The 21,309-nt window shown below is 50.2% G+C and overlaps 9 protein-coding genes across 9 annotated transcripts; 5 read left to right on the top strand and 4 right to left on the bottom strand.

Annotated features, from left to right (window-relative positions):
• Window positions 1–38: 38 nt before the first annotated feature.
• Window positions 39–2,130, top strand: CI109_101096 (uncharacterized protein; the record flags this gene model as incomplete). Its single annotated transcript, XM_065966898.1, has 8 exons — window positions 39–953; window positions 1,004–1,155; window positions 1,214–1,242; window positions 1,298–1,487; window positions 1,547–1,660; window positions 1,713–1,726; window positions 1,813–1,843; window positions 1,899–2,130. 8 exons carry the CDS (start codon window positions 39–41, stop codon window positions 2,128–2,130), a joined length of 1,677 nt encoding a protein of 558 aa, XP_065822970.1.
• A 154-nt stretch (window positions 2,131–2,284) lies between these two features.
• CI109_101095 (uncharacterized protein) lies at window positions 2,285–2,764 on the bottom strand (the record flags this gene model as incomplete). The annotated part of the gene is made up of 1 exon (XM_032002746.1): window positions 2,285–2,764. One exon carries the CDS (start codon window positions 2,762–2,764, stop codon window positions 2,285–2,287), a length of 480 nt encoding a protein of 159 aa, XP_031863085.1.
• A 1,196-nt stretch (window positions 2,765–3,960) lies between these two features.
• Window positions 3,961–6,404, top strand: CI109_101094 (uncharacterized protein; the record flags this gene model as incomplete). Its single annotated transcript, XM_032002745.2, has 11 exons — window positions 3,961–4,151; window positions 4,244–4,369; window positions 4,437–4,587; window positions 4,642–4,671; window positions 4,722–4,792; window positions 4,854–4,977; window positions 5,034–5,381; window positions 5,434–5,526; window positions 5,582–5,749; window positions 5,814–6,126; window positions 6,211–6,404. The coding sequence occupies 11 exons, from the start codon at window positions 3,961–3,963 to the stop codon at window positions 6,402–6,404; spliced, it is 1,809 nt and encodes a 602-aa protein (XP_031863084.2).
• Window positions 6,405–6,665: 261 nt separating this feature from the next.
• Window positions 6,666–7,724, bottom strand: CI109_101093 (uncharacterized protein; the record flags this gene model as incomplete). Its single annotated transcript, XM_032002744.1, has 3 exons — window positions 6,666–6,994; window positions 7,123–7,581; window positions 7,661–7,724. The coding sequence occupies 3 exons, from the start codon at window positions 7,722–7,724 to the stop codon at window positions 6,666–6,668; spliced, it is 852 nt and encodes a 283-aa protein (XP_031863083.1).
• Window positions 7,725–9,412: 1,688 nt separating this feature from the next.
• On the top strand, window positions 9,413–11,369 carry CI109_101092 (uncharacterized protein; the record flags this gene model as incomplete). Its single annotated transcript, XM_065966897.1, has 7 exons — window positions 9,413–9,573; window positions 9,627–9,696; window positions 9,763–9,849; window positions 9,907–10,000; window positions 10,058–11,049; window positions 11,114–11,245; window positions 11,304–11,369. 7 exons carry the CDS (start codon window positions 9,413–9,415, stop codon window positions 11,367–11,369), a joined length of 1,602 nt encoding a protein of 533 aa, XP_065822969.1.
• A 380-nt stretch (window positions 11,370–11,749) lies between these two features.
• Window positions 11,750–12,848, top strand: CI109_101091 (uncharacterized protein; the record flags this gene model as incomplete). The annotated part of the gene is made up of 4 exons (XM_032002742.1): window positions 11,750–11,787; window positions 11,873–12,239; window positions 12,306–12,461; window positions 12,531–12,848. 4 exons carry the CDS (start codon window positions 11,750–11,752, stop codon window positions 12,846–12,848), a joined length of 879 nt encoding a protein of 292 aa, XP_031863081.1.
• Window positions 12,849–13,185: 337 nt separating this feature from the next.
• CI109_101090 (uncharacterized protein) lies at window positions 13,186–15,576 on the top strand (the record flags this gene model as incomplete). Its single annotated transcript, XM_032002741.1, has 6 exons — window positions 13,186–13,422; window positions 13,510–14,270; window positions 14,347–14,450; window positions 14,533–14,732; window positions 14,836–14,977; window positions 15,053–15,576. The coding sequence occupies 6 exons, from the start codon at window positions 13,186–13,188 to the stop codon at window positions 15,574–15,576; spliced, it is 1,968 nt and encodes a 655-aa protein (XP_031863080.1).
• A 359-nt stretch (window positions 15,577–15,935) lies between these two features.
• Window positions 15,936–19,308, bottom strand: CI109_101089 (uncharacterized protein; the record flags this gene model as incomplete). The annotated part of the gene is made up of 2 exons (XM_065966896.1): window positions 15,936–16,478; window positions 16,546–19,308. The coding sequence occupies 2 exons, from the start codon at window positions 19,306–19,308 to the stop codon at window positions 15,936–15,938; spliced, it is 3,306 nt and encodes a 1,101-aa protein (XP_065822968.1).
• A 51-nt stretch (window positions 19,309–19,359) lies between these two features.
• CI109_101088 (uncharacterized protein) lies at window positions 19,360–21,239 on the bottom strand (the record flags this gene model as incomplete). Its single annotated transcript, XM_065966895.1, has 4 exons — window positions 19,360–20,635; window positions 20,691–20,784; window positions 20,836–21,152; window positions 21,208–21,239. 4 exons carry the CDS (start codon window positions 21,237–21,239, stop codon window positions 19,360–19,362), a joined length of 1,719 nt encoding a protein of 572 aa, XP_065822967.1.
• Window positions 21,240–21,309: the final 70 nt, after the last annotated feature.

The following is a 21,309-nucleotide window of genomic DNA, read 5'->3' as shown; positions in this document are numbered from 1 at the left end:
TGTTGTAAACAATAATAGTGGACTCTTTGCTCGACGCCATGACACGTTACTTGTACACTGGCCGCCGGAGTTTGTTGTTGCCTCCACCTCTCCAAGTCCAGTCAACCGGGACGGGTCATTATATTAACCTTCTGCATTCTTCTTCTTCTCTCTTCTCACCTCTAGCTACACTACTTCACATCACATCGTTTCGTTCTCAGCTCATTATGCTGGTTTCTGGTAGACATGAAGAGGCAGACGACAGTGACACCGACACCAAAATCGCACTTCTTGCCTCATTACTCGAACCGATCACCTTTCCCATCGACATATATGTCGAAGCACTCGCCACAGCTCATGGGAATGTCGCCCGAGCTGCTGAGGAGTTATTACTCCCTAGAGTGAAGAGTGCAGGCAAGCGAAAAGCAGGGACAAGCTTGCATTCGTGGCTGAGCAGACCAAGGGAAACAAAGATCGCGAAGAGGGAGGAAGATACCATCGCCAAGGTCGGGATGAAAGAAGAACCATTCGAGGTTACGTCCTACGTCAAAACTGAAGGAACAACAGAAATTGTGTCTAACGTCAAGACGGAAGGATTGGAACGTCCCACAAATAGTAAATCACCTACTGTAAACTTATGGTCCATCCTTCAACAAGGTTCCAACGACTCTACAATTTCAAAAACCAAAACGCTCCCTCAACCACCTATTCTACTTGCCACTCAACAAGGTATAGATGCTCATTCCCTACCAATGACTCTGCTCGACCCACCACTATCACCTTCCTTCGCTTCAGCGTTGTATCTAGCCATGATGGAGGAATCTGATACTTGGGAAGTTAAACCGTTTCTCCTCGCCGGTCGTTGGGTGACCAGTACATACACGACGGGGATATATAAGAAAAAGGACGGAGAGTATGGCGGAATTGAAGTACAGAGGTACTATTATTCTGGAATCGAACAGGAACCTCCGAAGGTAAGACTGGGTGCATCGGCATCAAAGTTAGCTGCTAATGCACCGAACAGGACTATCCACCGATACTGGCGAAGGCTGCAGATATCGTAGAAAAGGCTGTCAATGATGCGTTGAGCAAAAGAGCGCGATGTCCCCTTGAATGGGCAGGGCCTTGGAGGGCAAACGTTTGTGGAGTCAACCGATATACGGGAGCAGCGAGCACGTATGTCCAGCGAAAACTCTGTTTAGTCAATAGCGCGCAACTGATAAATGAGTCACAGCGTGGGATGGCATGCAGACCAGCTCACGTGTAAGTCCAGCATACAAGTTGCACCTAAACACATACGCTGACCAACATCATACAGATCTCGGACCTTATACTACCATAGCTTCTCTGTCCCTCGGTACTCCTAGAGCATTTCGCCTACGACAGACGAATGCTGTGGATCCCGCTTTCGCCACGAATACGAGACCTATCCGGACATACGAAGTGACACTGGGCCACAACACTCTTTGTTTGATGAACGCTGGCTGTCAGGAGAGGTTCAAGCATACGTGAGTGAGCGCATACCGATCAGTAGGCATTCCGCTGAAAGCCATTCGTGGCACATCAGAGTACCGCCGCAGAAGGCTTTGGACTTATTTCGTCCCGCTTTCGATGTAAATGAAATGCCAATACCGGTCATTGAGCAGAAAACGTACACATCGAGGATCAACATAACGTTCAGGTGAGTCGACGTTTCATTATATTGCAAAATGATGTCGCTGACCGACTCTCAGATTTTATCGCAAGGGTGAGTAGACAATGATTCGCACCAAGCTAATTATGGGACAGATTTCCATCCGAATCCTGGTATTGGACCATCTGGTGTTCGTGAAGGTACTCCTCTTTGCAAATGTGGTAATCCAACGTTTGTTATTCCATTTCTCACCTACAAATCTACTTGTACTAACTCCCATCCGCAGCGTCCTCCGTGCTGACCAAAAAGCCAAAGCGCGCTCTCGACTTGGCGCTCCAAATTCCCCCTCGAAAACCGCTCGAGCGCAAATGCAAGACCCCGGAGTGATAGATGACGATATGGTGTTCTTTTGGCAATGTCAGAGTCCGACGCAGACTGGCGAGTTGAAAGGATGTGGATTTTTCAAGATCTTGGATATGAAGAAGGAGGGAAGAGGACCGTGTTGTGGTGATTTGTGAAGGGCGGTGTATGCCATGCTGGGTATATTGGTTGATGATGTTGTTGTTGTATCTGTGTTGTGCACGACTGTATACTGTTGGACTTCGGAGAGTCAGTCTGAGGGTCCTGAACCATTCGGAGCAATCAGAAGCAAGCGCAGACATACCGGATCGATCACTCGTCGTCCTGTTCCATCTTTGCGTCCTCGTTATCTGGCTCATCCTCATCTTCATCCACGACATCGCCGTATTCGACATCACCTCTATCGTCCATCTGTTCCTCTCCCTCCGCCTCCACTGCACCATTCTCCAATTCCCCATCCTCCTCCTCGTCTTCTTCTAACCCTTCGACCATACCTTCCATCTCCTCCCTCTTCCTCTCCTCCTCTTCGATCTCCCTCACTCTCCTCCTTTCAGCTCGGGCAGCCGCTCTCGCCGCGACTCGTTCAGCCTCCCTCCTCTCCCCTTCAGCAGGAAGGATCGAGCCAATCTCAACACCTAGAGCGTCGGTCAGTCGTTCAAGTTGCGTTCGAGAGGGACAAGGTGGAAGCGAGTGAAGGAAATTTTGGAGGTGGGCAAACGTGTCTTTGGAAGAGAGTTTGGTGGGTTTGCCAATTGTCTCGATGAGCAATGGGGATTTGAGTTGACGGTCCATATTGGTGTTTAAGAAAGAATGAGTGGGTTTGTGCTTGATTGAACCAACGTTACAGGAATATGAGATTGCTTTCGAGGTAAAATCAACAGTGATAAGTGTAGTTTGAGCAGGTTGGTACAATAGACATCAGCGAACGGAAATATTTGAGCAAAGCTCCTTCGCCACGTGTCTTCAGCACGAACACCATGTGGGCTTGTATGTCCTATGAAATTATATTTTCCTCCCATCTATTCCTCGGAGAAAAGGTTCGAGCTTTCTCTGTACCATCTGTGTCCCTGTCAAACTATCTATTCCCGCTATACGTACGTCACAGATCCCCTCCCTTTCTATCACTGCTGATTGACGCATTCAGCAAGATGGGGATGGTATCTTGTAATGTAGCACAGCATTTGTCGATTGCACAGGTCTACTTTGATATGCACTGCCTTCATATCATTAGGACAGGTGATAAGCATGTCTGCTATCGGGGAAGTCATGTGTATGGCATCTATTACATCGCTGTTACAGTTGCAATTCAACGGCTCTCGGCGTATCAGCCCGAAGCTTCGAAAATAAACCGGAATCATCTCAATGCTCCACAACGTTTTTGTCGGCCTCCCCTGTCTCTGATGGTTGGTCCCTTAGACTACTCCTATTCCAGTCTAACCCGATCGTATACTGTACTTGTTTACTGTTCTTCTAGGGGTAAGGGGTTAGAAGCGATGCATTCTGGTATCGTATTGAAGCCGACCTCCCCGGTCTCGTACCTTTCCTATATTCCCTTAGAAAATGATGTTTTTTGTCGACCTGACCGACAACAAAGTCATTGCCTCCCTCCTCCCCTCCTCTCCCCGCCGAAACATCGTGACGACATCGATCTTGTCGATGTAAAGATTCAAAGGAGCCACGAGGTCACCCAGGTCCAATGGACATTGGACGTTGGACTCCCGCTGAAAGTGTAGTTGAATTGTACGAGAAGGCGGTGAAGGAACCAAAAGAGGTGGTCATGCGGTCAGTCACTCCTTTGATGGAAGGGGGTTATGATGATGATGATATATAAAGGAGAGATGTCTGTCGTCTACCGACGTCCTCTGTTCTTATAAAGCTGTATAATCAACAATACTACTACTCACAAGAGCACATCAATACCAGTAATATCATAGTCACACATAAACACAACTATTTGGATTCTCTGTTGATCGAGCTACTTACCCACAATGCTCTCCCTACACACCCTCACACTGGGTTCAGTGTTACTAGTCCTTCCCCTCACTTCAGCAATCTCAGGCCTCCTCACGGATCCTGAACAAGTCAATGGCCAGACATTCGACTATGTTATCGTCGGTGGTGGCTTGGGTGGATTGACAGTTGCGAATCGGTTATCGGAAAACCCCGATATCACAGTTTTGTAAGTCACCTCCACTTGGTCTGTCCATTGGGACAAAGATAGGTTTCATACAGATAATCAGAGGCTAATGAAACTGAGGAACGATCTGACAGGGTACTTGAAGCCGGTGCAGATAACAGAAATGATCCAAGGGTGTACGAACCGGGTCAGTACTCGGTGGCATTTGGTACAGAACTCGATTGGAATTGGCCATCTAGTCAAGGCCGAAATATCCACGGGTATGTTTGCCTCGCTCAAAGTCAATAACTATGGGGAGAACTGACATTAGTTTCGTCTATTTGATAGTGGAAAGACACTCGGAGGTTCGACTTCAATCAATGGTCTAGCACAAACCAGAGGACAGCGAGAGCAGTACGATGCGTTGTCTTCCTTCCTCGGAGGTGATGATGGTGGCGGTCGATGGAGCTGGACAGGGATGTTCAACGCCATGCTCAAGGTGAGCAGCTCTTCCGTACACTTATAGGGTATAAATGGCTAACGTATCGAGCAGAGCGAGGGTTTCAGTGCTCCCAACGATCAGGTAAGTCGACCATCCTGACATTGTGTATTCCGAGCTGACAATCGTCACAGCAACAAGAAGCCGGCGCCAGCGCAAACCCTGCTTACCACAACACTTCTGGTCCTGTCCAAGTCACTTACCCGTAAGCAACTCCCCGCACCTTTTGCTTTACTACTATACCATGCTGACCCTTGTTCCTGCAGCGATGGGATCTATCACGGACCACAACAGGGTCACTTCAAGGAGGTCGTTTCTAGCAACTTTTCCGTCGCAGCTGTTCCTGATGCCGATGGAGGCGCTGCAAATACCGTTGCCTTCCACCCTAACGTGAGTCCTCGATTATCACTCACTCACAAAATTCCATGCGCTGAGCAATGCTACAGACCATCGACTGGCACGATTCGGGTCACCGATCATCCTCCGCTACAGCCTATTGGTCACCTATCGAATCTACCAGATCGAACATCGCCATCCTAACTTCACACCTCGCTACTCAAATCTTAATGGACACGACGTCCTCCCCACCTCGTGCTAGAGGCGTGCAATTCGGTACTTCGGGCGGAGGGAGATGGGAAGTCAGCGCAGGAAAGGAAGTGATTGTCTCGGCTGGAGCGATCCAGACTCCTGCTCTGTTGCAGCTTTCGGGTATTGGAGATCCCGCTTTGTTGAACAGGTTGGGCATCGAAATTACAGTCAACAACACTGGTGTAGGGAAGAACTTCCAAGAGCAAGTGAGTGCACTCGAAGGCGGTCCGTTGAGAGTATCGCGCTGACAGACCGTAGACTATCGACTCTATCGGATGGACCCCCGTCGACGGCTTTGACCCGCAGGGTACCGGACCTAGCGACGTTATTTCGTACCCATCATTGCTTGCTGTAAGTTGCTTACCCCCTCAGGAGAGAACACAGAGCTTATATCATTATCCTTCAGCTTTCCACATCGAGCAATATCGATATCGCCGAGACTATCGCTTCTAACATCGAGTCATATGCCCAAAACGCCTTTGACGCCGGGGCTGTTGTTTCCGTCGACGCTGCGAGACAGCTCTTCGAGATCCAACAAGATTTGATGGTAAACAAATCCGTCGGTCTGGTCGAGGTAAGTTTGTGCTCCGATGTTTTTCTGTACTGCGGTGTACTGATGCTGACTTACGCTGCTCCAGCACTTCTTCGACACTGGTTTCCCTAATAACGGTCTCGGTATCGACATGTGGCAACTCCTCCCCTTCTCTCGAGGAACAGTCGAGATCACCTCCACCGACCCATTCACTTACCCTACCGTCGACCCACGATATTTCTCCGCCGACATCGATATGCAAATCCAAATTGCGGGTGCTCGAATGGCGAGGAAGATCTTCCAAGCTGCTCCGTTGAGGACGATCGTGACGGAGGAGAATGCGCCGGGTTATGACGCTGTTCCGGAGGACGGGAATGGAGGTTCTGATGATGACTGGAGGAACTGGATCACCGATGGATGTGAGTGCGATCATAAATCGGTCTCGTCACGTCGCTTGCTACGTCCTAATGGAGACATCTGCTGATCAACCACTCTACTCGCAGTCGCATCTGTCCACCATCCCATTGCAACCTGCTCAATGATGTCGCAAGACCTTGGAGGTGTCGTCGGCGCCGATCTCAAAGTTTACGGAACTGCCAACCTCAGAATTGTCGACGCATCGGTGTTACCCATCCAGTTCTCGGCGCACTTGAGTGCGACACTGTATGGTATCGCGGAGAACGCGGCCGATATGTGAGTGAACAGCAAAATCTCAAGAGTGAACGGTGACTGACATCTCGTGGACTGAACAGTATTAAAGCGGCACAATAAGCTTGGAGCATTCAACACAGACACACATTGGAGATTGGAAATTTGCATACTCGGACACCGCATATACGGACTCTGGTTTTGATACAAGGACAATATTCCCTTCACGCATATATACACGGCTCATCCCCATCACTGTATCCATAACAAAGACCTTACATACTCTCAAACCAAACATATAATATGCAATTCAGTTGATCGTGTAACCACCATCCGCTACCCACGCTGCACCTTGGACAAAGCTCGCTTTCTCCGAAGCAAGGAAGAGAACGATGTCCGCCATCTCTTCCGGGGAACCCATCCTTCTCATCGGAGCCATGTTTATCTCCTTTGTGAGCTCCATAGGGGCAGTCATATCCTTCTCACCTTCGGGGAGGGGAGGTCGGAGAGAATGGTCGGTCATGGCTGTTCGGATGATACCTGGACAAAGGGCGTTGACTCGGATCAAATAAGGCGAAGCGTCCATCGCGTCAGCTCGGGTGAGACCGATCACGGCGGATTTGGAGGCACAGTAGATTGCTGCGCGATGTGAGGCATATCAGTATCAAGGGAATGGACGTGGAACTCATAAAGCAGCCACTGATCGAAGGGAAGAATATGGTGGAGGGCTGTTATGCCTCGTGTCAAGACAAAAGACAAAGACTTACGCGCATCTGTTCTTCCTACGACGCCCAGCTGACTCGCAATGTTTACAATACTCCCTCTTTGTCTCCTGAGCTCATCACCTCCATCCTTGGGCAACAGATCCTGACCTTTCATAATCTCCAACTCCTTCTTCGAACACATCCACAACCCTCTATAATTGACCCCATTGATCCTATCGAAATCTTCCACCGTACTTTCGAAGCTGGGTGCGTTGTTACCCGAAATACCAGCACAATTGACCGCATAATCCAGTCTTCCGAAAGTCTTTTCGATTTGGGAGAAGAGATCGTCGATGAATGACGAAGAGGAGATATCTCCTGCCACAGAGAGGATTTGAAGAGATTGGTGGGATTGACGAAGCGATTCGGTTATTTGGGATAAGGTCGTGGCGTTGTAATCTGTAACGACGAGTTTGGTACATCCTGATTGGGCGAACGCTCGAGCAACTGCAGCACCAATGCCTGAGGGAGGGCGAGGCAAGGGCGGGGAATGAGCGCGCGACCTTGAATCCCTTGGAATGGCGTGAGGTGTGAGACTAACCTGTACCCCCTGCACCGGTCACCAAAGCCACACCAGGGAAATCTGTCTGTGTCGTTGGGCTCATCTTGTTCTGAATGTTCTGTATAGAGGTAATACAGCAACAAGCTGTCACGTCCAATTCATTCCAACGCGACTATATGATAGTTAGTGATCGCCCTCTTATCGTTGGAAAGTCGAAAGTCCGGTTATATTCCGGTGTCCGTTGTTCTCCCACGGTCGATTAACTCCCCTTCCAACGGACACGGAGAAATAATTTACATGCCAAGCCTGTACGTACGCCTAACTGTCTTGCGCCTTTTATTTCGGCGACTCCTTTGCCCCAGATATGTATAACTTTATTCCGTCGCTGTCGCTATCCGAAAAGACGTAGCTTGTATGTGGCGTTCTTCAAGGTCCATAGTACGACGACAAGCCAAGGAATGTACATGTCCGCATACACGTACACATACACATATTTGACCGAGACGACCAAAGGAAGTGAGTGATTCAGCACTACAAGAACACGAAACTGACAACAAGCACATGTATATGTACTGATCAAGGCCGTGTCGTGCGGGGTTCAAGGGAATGAAAAGAGACGGTACGTAACCCTCCTGAAAGGTTTGGAGTAACCCAAAAGCCGGATCGGGTAATAACACGGCAAAAGTACCTGGTACCTCTGCCGATCCGATGGACCGGATGGGGGTCACCCTCTCGCTCTCTCAGGGTCAACTTGTTGATGTATACTGTAGCTGTATGTCGTTCTCCGCAGCGGTTACGCGCCTTCTCCCCTGATCTTGTTGTTCTTTCGCGTGGTCTCGGTCGAACAAGAAAGTGAGATGGGAGATGTATGGAGTGCTAGGTGCTAGTGCTCTATTCAATAGAACGAACGAACGGGATGAATGGACGGATGATGCGATGTTGTTGTGTCGCAATTCCTTCCCCAAGCCTCCCCTTCTCCTCTTTCCTCCCTTCCTGCTTTGCGAATCACATTGTACGTTATTTCGATCGGTCAGAACATCATCCTTTCCTTCTGTTTCGTCGTATTCTCCTCTTTCAGTCGTCACAACTCAATCTCCTTGTGGTATTTCCGATCTCTCCTTCCGATCTCTTGGTTTTATGAACAAGACCGGCCTTACCACCCACCATACATCGTACCCCGCAGTCCACCAGCGAACTGTGTCTGAACCGACCCACCTACCTACCTGTTACGTTAGGATATTCTTCTTTCCTTTTCCTCAACCCGACCACCTCGTCCGCCTGTCTGTCGGACCAACCTACCTCGGTGATATAGTGTGAGCCACCACCAACTTTACCTCTGCGAAAAGGCCAACGTCGATCCCATAGTCTGTTGTTGTTCATCATTATTAGTATTCAATAATAATAACAATTATCATGGTTGATGCTTTTTCCCGGACCGATTCCAACATCTAATTCGCTATTGATCGACCACCACACCATTGCTGTCATTACCATTATCAATCCCGTTGAAATACATACCGACATTGACGAGTGCGGCGACGACAAACACACTTGACGACCGAGTTCTTGGCACACTTGAGGAGACAATCATCAGTAAAAGAGGAGGAAGGAAAAGACAAGGAGTCACTATTCGCTTGCAAACCACACTCACACCACCTCGCCATCTCTCGACAAAATCCTCCGACCTCAATCTAGTATCACAACACTTACCGGTTTTCCAGTCAGAACGTGAAGTTCATCGCCCTGAAACCGATCCCCCTCTATGCCTAGTGCATCAGGATCGTCAACACAATGACATCAATAGCAACCATTATGGCGACGGGGGCGACAGTGGTATCAGGATTGACTATTCTTGCCTCAGCCTATCTACTTGTCTCGCTGTATTTACAAGGAAGAGGGAAATTAAGAGTCAAGCTGTTACTTGGTATGGTGATCAGTGATCTCCTACTAGGGTGAGTTGAAATGATCGTATCGATGTTCTGCTGGATGGCTGACAATACCTCAGTGTCGTTGTGCTCCCTATCGAGATCGCCTTTCTGACGGGTAACACGACGAAGCCCAAGACTGCTGGTTGTGTAAGTTCTCTGTTGCACGAAACGTCAGAAATTCGTCACTGGTCACTGACTTATCTACTGTCACAGAATGCCGCAGGTTTCGTCCTGACCACCATCCTCTTCACTCAACACCTTTGGACTTTATGCATTGCCATCGCCACCTTCCTCTTACTGGTAAGCTGAGCCGATCTCATGCTCACGCGAAAATTGACAAACTGTTCATATCAACAGAAATACCCCCTTTCCCGAGCTACATTTATCATGGAAAGGCAATCTTGGGCGATTGGACCTATCATCTGGGGAATCAGCATACTCCATTCCGGCAGTACGTATCTACTGCAGCTTTCTCAACTGTGGTGTTGCTGACATATTCGGCTCCCAGTATGGTACGGTACTGTCGGATTCTCCTCCACGGGTGCATTGTGTTACTACGGCACCAAAGGCACAGGTCTTGATAGGGATTTAGTCCAATTTGTTCCTCGTGCACTTGTTTTTGCCGTCATTGTCATCCTCTACACACGACTGTTCAAGTTTCTTCGTCGACCAGACACAATTCAACTCTCCTCCGGGTTTGCGACAGGTGTTCAAACGGACCCTGGACTTGGCGATCATCACCATGCTCCAACGAGTACTACTCCAAAGGTCCTCCGGCCTCTCGCGAAACTTGGTCGACTTGGCTCTTCGAATAATACCAAGGAACCGGTCAACAACGCGGCTCCTTGGGAGGCTCTCGAGTTTGTCCAGGTCGGCTATCACCACGATCTCAATGCAACGTCGCCATACGGTACAGGGACTATCGATTTCATGCCTACCGTACCGACAGGTATAATTCTTCCATCTCGACCCGTCTCACCGGATGTTGTAAGTCCAGGTACGATAGACGTCAAGGACCCATTGCGCAGAGTGCGAACGGCTTCGTGTTCGTCAACAACGACGGCGTCAGGTCCCAGTTCCCAACGACCGTCAAACACCGATACCCTCGTCACTCCAGAGTTATCATACAACTATGAGTGTCCTCCATCTGCCGACTCGTCCACTAAGCTTGTTTCCGCTGAACCGTTACCGACATCATTACGGGCGACCGTGCTGAGCCCTGTTTTGTCACAAGGATCACGGGACGAATCACAACTAGGTCCGCAGATAGACATCGAGGATGTGGACGATGATGGGGATTCAACACAAGAGCGAAGACCGTCGGGACAAACTCTGAAAGAATTTTTCCAAGAATACCAAGTGACGGGTGGGGAAGATGGGCAGTTCACGACGGGTGGTGGTAGAGGATCTGGTTCGAATGGACACAAATTACCACAAATGTCTGCATCGGCGTATTTCAACAGACAAGCGAGTCTGCTCATGCTTTACTTCCCTCTTGCCGTGAGTGTATATAGTTCATCTTCGCAAAGGATCTCCTGACCGACGTGCTTTGGGACAATAACAGTACATGGTGGTGTTCTCAATGTCGCTAGTGAGACTGATTTATGACATGGTGCACCAAATGCCCAGTCCAGTCTTGGCGATAATATCAAATTGGCTGGTTCTCTCCGTCGGTCTGATAGACGGTTTGGTCTATGTAAGTCCAACATTTCCAGTTACAATCCACACTCACTAACGTTTTCAATGTACAACAGGGGATGGCAGAGTTCATGGTGAGAAGAAAAGTGAGAAGAAAAATGCCGGAACACATGAATTCGTAGAGTTGGGATTTTGGATCACGGTCACATTTGGGAGCTGAGCTGGAACGAGGTGTAACATCATAACTCTACATAATAATAGACTACAACAATAACGCATATAGCACCTGGACTCTTGGTTTCGATGTAGCATCATGTTGATATCATGTTGATATTCGATAAGTTATATTATAGGACGTTTGACTGCGACGAACGCTACGTTGTAGCGTAGCGTTGAAGAGGGACCGCGGCGCAGCATCCATTCCGGAGTCCGATGACGTACAAGTAAGTACCCGTCGGTGTTGCTGCCCTCCACCGCTTTATATAGCAAAGATCGTCTATATCTTTTATGTCTAGAGTTCACATACATCGCTGAATAGAGTTATATACAAAGATAGATCAAGATGGACGCTGCCAACTCTCCCGAACTACCTCCCCCATGGTGTGTCTCCCTATTCTCATACCTATTTCTACCTGACTCACTGACTGACTGACTGACTGATTTGGATCGATTGTGTTATGTTTAGGATCCGTCAATACGATCCGGACTACCAGACGTACTTCTATATCAACCCTTCGACTGATCCACCTACGACATCATGGGTCCATCCTGCGATGTCAGATGGCCAAGTCCATCCTGAACAAGTGCAAGCGATCCAGTCTGCTGCTTCTGACCAACAACAACAACAGCCAGCCGGTGAGGCAGCCTCATTCTTGAACTCGTCAAGTATCGCAGATCCAGTTCCTGGAAATACAAATTCCCTTGGAAGTTCGAACGGGACAGGACAAACACAAGGACAAGATGGAGAGAGGGGTTTGATGGGAAGTATGATCTCTGGTATGATGGGTGGTTCGAAACACAACAACCAATATGGCGGAGGGGGATACAACAACGTAAGTCGGTGGCGTCCTTGCTCCAGAAGCGAAATACTCATATATCCTTGTGGGTACGGTCGATAGCAACAAGGATATCAAGGGTATAACACGGGCTACTATCCCCAGCAGCAACAACAGCAACATTCGAGCTCTGGTATGGGCTTCGGATCAGGCATCGCAGCAGGTGGAGCGGCAATGTTAGCCGGTAAACTCCTTTCTAGCGCATTAGGCGGGGGTGGCGTGAGTCCCCACTCATCTATCGGCTTATGGCTCTTTCTTTACGCTGACCGTCTGGTTTGGGTTGGGCAGCGTCATCATAATTCTGGAGGAATGGGAGGGTCGTTCGGACATAGTATGGGTCCTCCTCCCTTCATGGGAGGTGGTAGTGGGATGGGTGGAATGGGCAGCATGTTCAGTGGTAGCGGAGGTGGTGGGGGTCATCATAATGGTGGTGGTGGACATCACCATGGAGGAGGAGGAGGCTTCGGCGGACCAGGTGGATTTGGAGGCCCGGGTGGGTTTGGGGGAGGTGGGTTCGGTGGTGGTGGTGGCGGTGGACATCACGGTGGTGGCCATCATGGAGGCGGTGGTGGTGGTTTCGGAGGCGGTGGTGGTGGTGGATGGTAAGCGGACAGCGTTTATGTATGCATGCAATGAAAGTAGCGTAGCGTGCTGCGTAATTTGTATCGTTTATATCTCGTACAATGTATCTTTTGTGCTGGGTTCTCTGTTGAGTGTGGTGAGCCACATTTGTTGGGAAATCGCGTGGTCGGGTGTATTTGGGAGGGAACAAGGGACAAGGGTTATTATTCTTCCAACTTCACTCATTTAGCAGGAGCCTCTCACAAAGGCTCGTCGTCTCTCGATCCTGTCATACTCGCACTACGCATCTTGTATCTTGCATTCGACAATACACCTAAGGAGAACAAGGCATATTCGATCCACCGCTACAGCTTCCCCCGCTATGGTCTTCCATATCACTGACTTTACGGATTCCGAGCCAGAGGCTGAGTCCGAAGCAGGTGGTGCTTCGTTCGCCGGCCGAGAACATGAAGATGACACCCGCGATGGCGACGGAAGAAGCGAAGCACCACTTGAATCTGCGGGTGGTCAAAGTGAAGTAGAAGAAGTGGAAGAGAGAAAAGTCACGATCAAGTCGGAGAGCGGTGGTTCTGGATCAAGTCATCCGCTAAGAATCACTGTGAGTGTAATGAAGCGCTCGTCCCCATTAAGCCTCTGCATACCAATGCTGACAAAACCTTTCCTTCTTTGCTATCGTTGTGTGTAGCTTCGACCTAACTTGAACCACCTCATGCATGCCGAACCCTCATCCTCATCCTCGTCAGCACCCAAATCCAAACCAAAATCAAAATCGAAATCTACCAAATCAAAATCCTCTACGTCTGCATCTGTAGCTGCTCGACATCAACCTTCTGATCGATCTTCCCTCTCACCGCCCCCGCCTATCACTCTCAAACTCGGTATGAAGCACGCTCTCGCTGAAAAAGCAGCATATTCATCTTCCGAAGAAGACGAGGAGGAAGAACACCAACGTCCTCCTCCTTCCAAGAAGAAGAAGACAGCATCCAAGACATCTTCACCTCAGACCAACACTCATGCTGGAGGCGGAGGGAAAGGAAAGAACAAACTTCAGCCTCCGCCGCCACTCACCACGACGACGAACATGTTGAGCACTACCAGTGCAAGTGGGAGTGGGTCAGGGGTACCAGCACAACATCGAAAGAGTTACGATTGGTTACAACCTTCTGCAGCAGGTGCTTCTCATCATGGACCGCCTGAACGAGAAAAGGAAGGAGTCCCACCGCCACCCCACGCAAGTGGTTCAGCGACTAGCTCGAAGATCACGGGATGGTCACCTGCCGAAGAAGCTATTGGAGGATTGTTGGACGACGTTCTTCCACATGATTCACCGTCGTCGTCGAAAGGAAAGACAGGAGAGTCGGGATCCAAGCCCAAGAAGAGTCATAAGAAGAGACCGGCGGACGCTCCTCCAGGTCCAGGTAAAGCTTGGAGAAAAGGTATCAAGAAGTGAGTGGGCGAAGTGGTGCCTTGAGATGGATAGTGGATGAGTGTATGGCGCTGACGAACTACTCTGACATTGTAGGGGAATGGTCATCCCTTGGAAAGACGAAGATGAACACGGGGATTCTATGACTCCTCCTACACACGCAGCGTCAATGAGCAGAGAAGGTTCTCCAGAGCCGTTCGGTGAGTGGAACCATCTTTGATACGACCGTATTGCATGATCGTCTTGGTGTTGAGGTTTGTATATTGATGTCCCCCCGTCTAGACCTGATGCAACGACAACAATCCGAACAAAGCCCTTCTCTTCCTCTACCACCGACTATCGCTCCTGCTCCTGCTCCTGTTCCTGTATTCGTCCGCGCACCTTCTCCACCTTTCATACCTGCCGACCCAGCGCAGCTGGGCTTCCCAGTATTCTCAAAACCGATCGTTCCACCAAAGATCCAACTCGGCGCTTTCCCAAGAGTGAGTAGGCAGAACTTGTGACGCTGACCACCTATACCAATCGCGTCCCTGCGTTGTACCTAAAGACCGTGACAGAGTCCTGACATCTGCTTGTTCTCCTTAGGTGACGCAAAACTTTGCTCCGGTGAACGGTGGTGATACAGGTCCTTTCCCACGAAGAGAAAAGGTCAGGAGTTGGAAGTTTGCCGAGAAGATCACGTTGGGTGTTGGTGGTGGTCAACTGAAGATCAAGTCGTGGGCGAGGGGTGAGTAGCTGATCTTTCTTGCTGTGTAGAGACAGTCTGTGTGTCTTCCATGCGCTGACTCAGTTTCATTCATAGGTCCACCAAGTGAACTAGGTCGACTCATCCAAGCTGACAAAGAAGCGAAAGAACTTTCCAAACTCCAACGACTCAAACCTTCCACTCCCACTCCTTCTCTCGCAGCGACGACCACTGCCCCACTCGATTATCTCTCGCCTATCGGGGGCGGACTAGGACTAGGTCATGAACCCCGACCACCATTCACGACCAACACATCGTTTGATGGGAGTGTCACGCCCCTCACTTTGGATAAAGATGTTGAACGTGATATGGAAGGTGGAGAAGAATATTCAGAATTTGGAGGTGGAGACGATGAGAGTGTCGTAGGAAGCGTAGCAGGTGTAGGTGGGACGGTCACTCCTCCCGTAGGCAATGCTACCCCCAGTGGAGGAGGGAAGAAGACAGCTGTCGGCGTCAGCGCGCCGAAGAGTAAGACTACGAAGAGTAAAGCGCCGAGAAAGTCGAAATTGGCTCAAGAGATCGTTCCTACCGAAGATAATAGTGAGATCGAACCCACACCCGTAGCAACGCCAGTACCATGAGCAAGTCTTCGGCCCGACTCGGAAACACGAGTGCTTAAGTAGCACGCAACGGGTTACAAAAGTCTCCTGAGTGGGGGATCAATATTACAGCTGATCAATAGTCAAACTCAGCTATTACCGTAGAGTTGCAAATTTGTAAATGTGATTCACCAAAGATCAGCAGATAGATTCTGACACGATACATATGCATAGTTGTACACACATGAGAAGATCTGGATCGTTGGTACTGCTTGACATCCAAAAGAGAATGATACACCAAGAAATCGTTTACACGTCGGTCGTTAAGTAACCCTCATACCCTGCCCGCTCGCTCGCCCTCTATCATCTCTTCGCCCTTGTGCTCCCATGCAAAACGTCATTCATCCCCGTCTAGCAATGGCAATGATGAGATCCCTATCCCATCCAAGCTTCCACTCTGCCAATCTCTTCAGTTCTCTCCAATGTTCTCCATCCCCACCTCCACGCATACTATCTAGGCTTTGATAGATCACAAAGTCTGCTTCGCTCAGTAGTGATCTGAGTAAGGAACCAAGTAATAGACAGATTATACAGGCTATCACCAGGCCCGGAAGAGAGATTACCGGTCGAAGGAGTTTAGAATCGACAAGATGTTCTGTCGCCACACCAGAGGATGATGGCAATGATGCGTTGTCAACGGTTGTAGCCTTGACTTTCCCATCAGAACCATTACTGTCCAGTGATTGCGCAGACGCAGTGTTCGCGGTCAAAGCCCCATTGAGCGGGACAGAACCCGTCGGACCCGCACTAGTTTTGGAAGGTGATGTCTTCGCAGTACCTGGAGCAGAGGCGGAGAATCTCGGTAATCTCGAGTATCGCCAAAAGTTATATGCGTATCGCGAAGTCTCAGGCGTAGGTGATCGTGGTTCTGGAAGTAGGGGTGGCTGAATGGGAATGGTTAGTCCTGCTTATTTCTAAACGAGAGGGCTCGTTGAGCAGAAATTGACTCACCTTGATCTCGCTCACTGCCGAAGGCTCGGCGCCCTCTGCGCTCCCTTCACCCACTCCATCCACTAGATCCGTCACACCAGCATCCCCCTTATCTTCCGCTACACCTTCCTTCAGACAGCTCCTATCCACTGCCAGTGGCTTTTCCAGACTGGTGGTACCACCCGGCGAATCTCGACTGACAAGCTGAGGCAAGTTGTGTCTGTTCCCATCCCTCAAACCTAAGTGTTTACCCCTCTTCTCATCTTCGATAGGTATCTCTTTCCCATCAAACCTATACACCACACTCGACGCGCCTTCTTCGATCTTGGGGCTAGATGCAGAAGGCTGCAACATTAATTGAATCACAGCTCCATCGTTGATCAGGTCGAGCAACCATCGTGGTCGTGGTAGAGGTGCAGCTGGCCCGACTAGCGGATCCGATATGGGTGCGTCGTACCCCGTTGTCGGCAAAGTGACCCTCAGCAGATGCCGAGCATGCGAAGTCGGGTCGAGTGAGGCGGATTGTAAGACTGAAGGAGCGAGCGAGACGACTGAACATTTGAACGGCAAGTCGAGGAAGCTTTCGCTAGGAAGATCGAATGGAAGGATCGAGAGATCGCTTGAAGGGTTATGTAAAGCCACGGGAAGTGAGACAGCTCGCAGATTCACTTCGCATCCGCTCTTCACCAACGCGCTTCCTATCTCCACCTCCAGTACGACCAAGTCTTTCTTGCCCCTTCGGATGTCTTCACCCAGATCGATGACTGTTGACCGACCCGTGTTCACGCTTGATCGAGAATCCACGTGCTTCAGCGTCGGACTCAAGGCACCATCTCGCGAAGTGGGAGGCGAGTTACTTGGTTGCGGCTGGACAGTGACCGTCATAGAGTACCGGTTATCCTCATTTCTCTGATCAATACCCGTGTTGGCACTGGACACAATATCCAACGCCCACGGACTCGTCGACTTCTCCTCTGGCGCGATTACGGCCATCGGTGGTGATCTCGCTCTCGACGGTGTTCCAGAACTCTTCAAAAGAGTCTCGATAGAAAGCAACGATCTCGGCAAAGATGCGTTCAGCATATTGTTGACGGAAAGAGGCATACTGCCACTGTAATCGACTGCAGCGACATACATACACCGTGTCGAGGGTATGGCGTACTGCTCGTGGGAGTACGGATCGATCGTTTCCAAAATCCACCCTTCGAGTATCACGTTACCGATTGTCAATCCTGTCGGATTATATTTCGCTGGATCGAGATCTGTCGATGACGGATCAAAGCTGGAAGAGGATGCGTGAAAAATGGTCGATAGTGGTGTGTGCGGTCCGTGGGCTGAGGGCGAAGGAGGAGGACCGTCTGGCATTCTAGCAACGACTGTCGCAACGAGCATGCTTCGACTTCGGAAAGGGAATGTCGTATGTGCTACCACATGCGAAGTCGTAAGACCGTGTCCATACGATTGCAAGATATGAGGCTTGTCGAATCGCTCGTCTTTCCGCAGAGCCGAAACGCTTGCCGATACTTCCTCCGCCGTGAAACCTTCAATGATACGTCCTGCTCGGAATATCGGGAAAGTCTCCGAGACGTGCGCTGCCGTCCGCTTCTCGATCTTCAGACCATCTCTATCGGAGACAGGTTGCCAAGCGTCTGGACTCGTCGACTCGCCGTCCCTCTCCGTATGTATGCGCGCCATTTGTCCTAGTGCTTTGACCGCAGCATCTACCGGTGTGCTGCCCGTTTGTGGAGCAGGCAAGACAGTGGTCATGGGTATGATTGCTGCACGAGTCGTCTCCGCTGCGACATTGTACCATTTCGTGAATGGCATGGCCACCTTAGCAATGGCCGAAACGGGAGTCATTGCGGTCGCAGATTCCTGTATTTTGCCGTTGCCGAGACCCATGTCCATAACGCTCTGCTTCTTCCTCAGCGTTCCTAGGGCAGGCGGTTGATCAAGAGGTGTACGCGATGGTCGACCGCGCTTCTGCTTCTTTAGCAGTTGCACTTCCGCTTCTGGCATGTCCTCTACGTCAATCTTAATCTTGCTGCCGTTGACTGTCACCAAGGTTTTTGAGCCTTGGGCTGGTGTTCCACGACGGACGGTGATGACCACATTATCGTTCCGCAACAGCTTTGGATCGTGTTCCACCGTGAGCCACAGTCCACCTCCACTAGGGGATAGCCGATTCCGTCTCAAAGCGGAAATAGCTTGCTGAGGAGGATCAATGACAATGACGAAGCTGTTCAACCATTGATCCGCATCGCAGCGAATTTCGCACTCGATATTGCCAACGGGACGAGGGACATCCATCGACTTGAGACTGCTTGTCTCGCTGCCGCCTGATTTGACTGCTACGGGTAATGGGAAGGCTGTGGCTGTGCTCGATGAGTTTGATCTCCGAGCTTCTTCGGCTCGATATTCGTATCGGAACGTCTCGGCTTCCACGTCGTATCGAGACGCTAGAGCTGTCGCACCTCCTAGCCGGGTTGTGATGGGTGGCGCACCATGCTTGATGGCAAACTCGCCTATACCTGCCAGAGTCGACATCATGACTTGAGGGATGGATGACTTGTTTGACCAGCCTCTTGGGTCGCTCTGCTCGAGCAGAGTGACTTGGGTAGTATTGGGCGACAACGACTCGATGGACCAACCTTGAAGGTCAATCTGTGTCCGGATGACGGTCGGATCAGTTGATGGAGGGATGCGTGGGAATAGCTCAGTGTCGTCTACTGAGAACCCAAAGAGGTGAACCGAAGACGGGGATTTATAGGTAGTCCGAAGCATGACAGAGTCACGAGCACTATTCGTGTCAGCTACATCGAAGTTGATCATGACTTACGATACAGGCCATGCAGCCTTAGACTTGATATGCCACAAGTCGCTCAACTCGTTGACGTCCTCAACCAGTGTCGCATCATCGTGGGTCTTGTCCCAAACCAATCTAGCGCCAGGACTCGAGATGACCGCGAAGAGATCCCAGATTCCTACTCCAACAAAGACCGCCTCGGCTCGGAAAACCACCAAAGTCTTGTCAATCGAATTGAGCTGATGTATAGCAACTCCTCTAGAGTCTAACACTGGCCGCCATTTTTGTTCCGGCTCTTGCAAAAGCGATGTGAAATCTGTCATCAGCTTCAAATGGACGAGATCATACTCACAGATATAATTTCGACGGATCAGACTAGCGACTCCTTTCAAAGCGACGGCACTTCTGCTTGACTCTGTCCTCTTTATCGCCAATGAATCGTCCTTTGATATTGACGTCGTCGCTAGACTCTCTACCGTGCTCATTGTCCTCAATGAGATACCCGTCATACTCGCCGTTTCTTCCAGCAGTGGTCTCTTCGGTGATTGAGCTTGCATATGCTCTATCGTGATTGGGATACCATTTATCCGTACTCCAGCCGTAGCCGACGTCGTACGTTCTATCGATACGTTAACACGAACGAGCTCTTCTCCAGGCTCAAGTTGCGCATGAGCAAATCGTAGAATGAGTCGCTTTGGAGCCGCTGAACCGATCACAGCCGTCGGAGCTTGACCGACAAATGAATTCCACAATGTCGATGCTGAGTCTTTCCCGTGTTGCGTCTTCACCGTAATTTGAACGTCCCAACTCTGAGTGGATGATAAACCGAACTCGACCTGCCGACGTAGAGCTTCCGTTTCCTGATTCTCTTCGCCGCTTACGATAGCATATCCGACGGACAGAGTGACTCTCGATGTGTCGTATCCGACAGATCCAATGGTGACATCTGGACCGTATCCAAGTAGGACAGGGACTTTCTCACTGCCGTCTCGCACGTAATCCACTAAACCGACTACTAGTGACGGCAAGTGTTGCGGTACGCCACCTCCAACCGCCCAAGCGCCTTTCGGATTCCATGACCAGAAGCAGGTGATTCGGGCTTTGCCATCTGGCGGTGAGTCCGTAGAGTGATTCGATGAGGGAAGCTGAATACACCATGCCAGCAACGAGACATGCGCTCTGACGTGAGGAGGGGAAGGTCGTAGGTAGGCTGGTTCATGCCGAGAGCGGGGAAGAGAGGTAGTGATATCGACAAGAGTGTGTTGGTCTGCCAGTGTTTTCGATATCGTCACGGCATCTCTGGGGCTGGAAGAGCGTTTTCATCAGCTAGATCAATTCGATGAGCATACATCCTGCTCACCTTGATGGCCATCCAAGTTGGTAGTTGGTTCTTGTAATTCTAGTATGAGCATCAAGCAGGTCCAATGTCACGGCTTCCTCGACCATGCGGTCCCCTGATCAGATACTATCAGCTTTGTCTGTAATTGAGATGCCATGAAACTCACATCTGGGCCTCGTCTCTGGTGTCACTAAACATACCCTGAACGTATCGATACTGACATCACTCCCGCAATCCACCTCCACTACAGCCCTGAACACCTCGCCAGTCTTCCCGCTCCGTCTATGTACTCTTACCTGACTGGCATCGATCTTCCCCAGCGTCGAGCCCTTAGCCACGCTCGCTCCAGAGTCTCGGGCCGTCGTCGACGCTGTCAAGGGGAGCACTGAGACCGGTTTCCATGCTGCTGAAGAGGAAGATGAGAGGAGGGCGCGGAAGTATGTGAGGGAAGAGGTGAGTGATTCAGTCCATGCTGCTTCTAGCCTAGATGAGAGTGGTGTCAGTTTATATTCATACGACGCAAGAGATCCGTGCTTACTTGCTACCGTCATCTAGGTTCTCCAGACGCATTGCGTTGAGCCCGAGGCATTGAGCGAGGTGGAGGTAGGCTGTGTAGTGGTCTTTGGGTGTGTGAGATGAC

The sequence above is a fragment of the Kwoniella shandongensis genome, chromosome 2 (assembly GCF_008629635.2).
Source record: "Kwoniella shandongensis chromosome 2, complete sequence".
In the NCBI taxonomy this organism is placed as follows: domain Eukaryota; kingdom Fungi; phylum Basidiomycota; class Tremellomycetes; order Tremellales; family Cryptococcaceae; genus Kwoniella; species Kwoniella shandongensis.
This window is presented reverse-complemented; position numbering and strand designations above follow the sequence as displayed.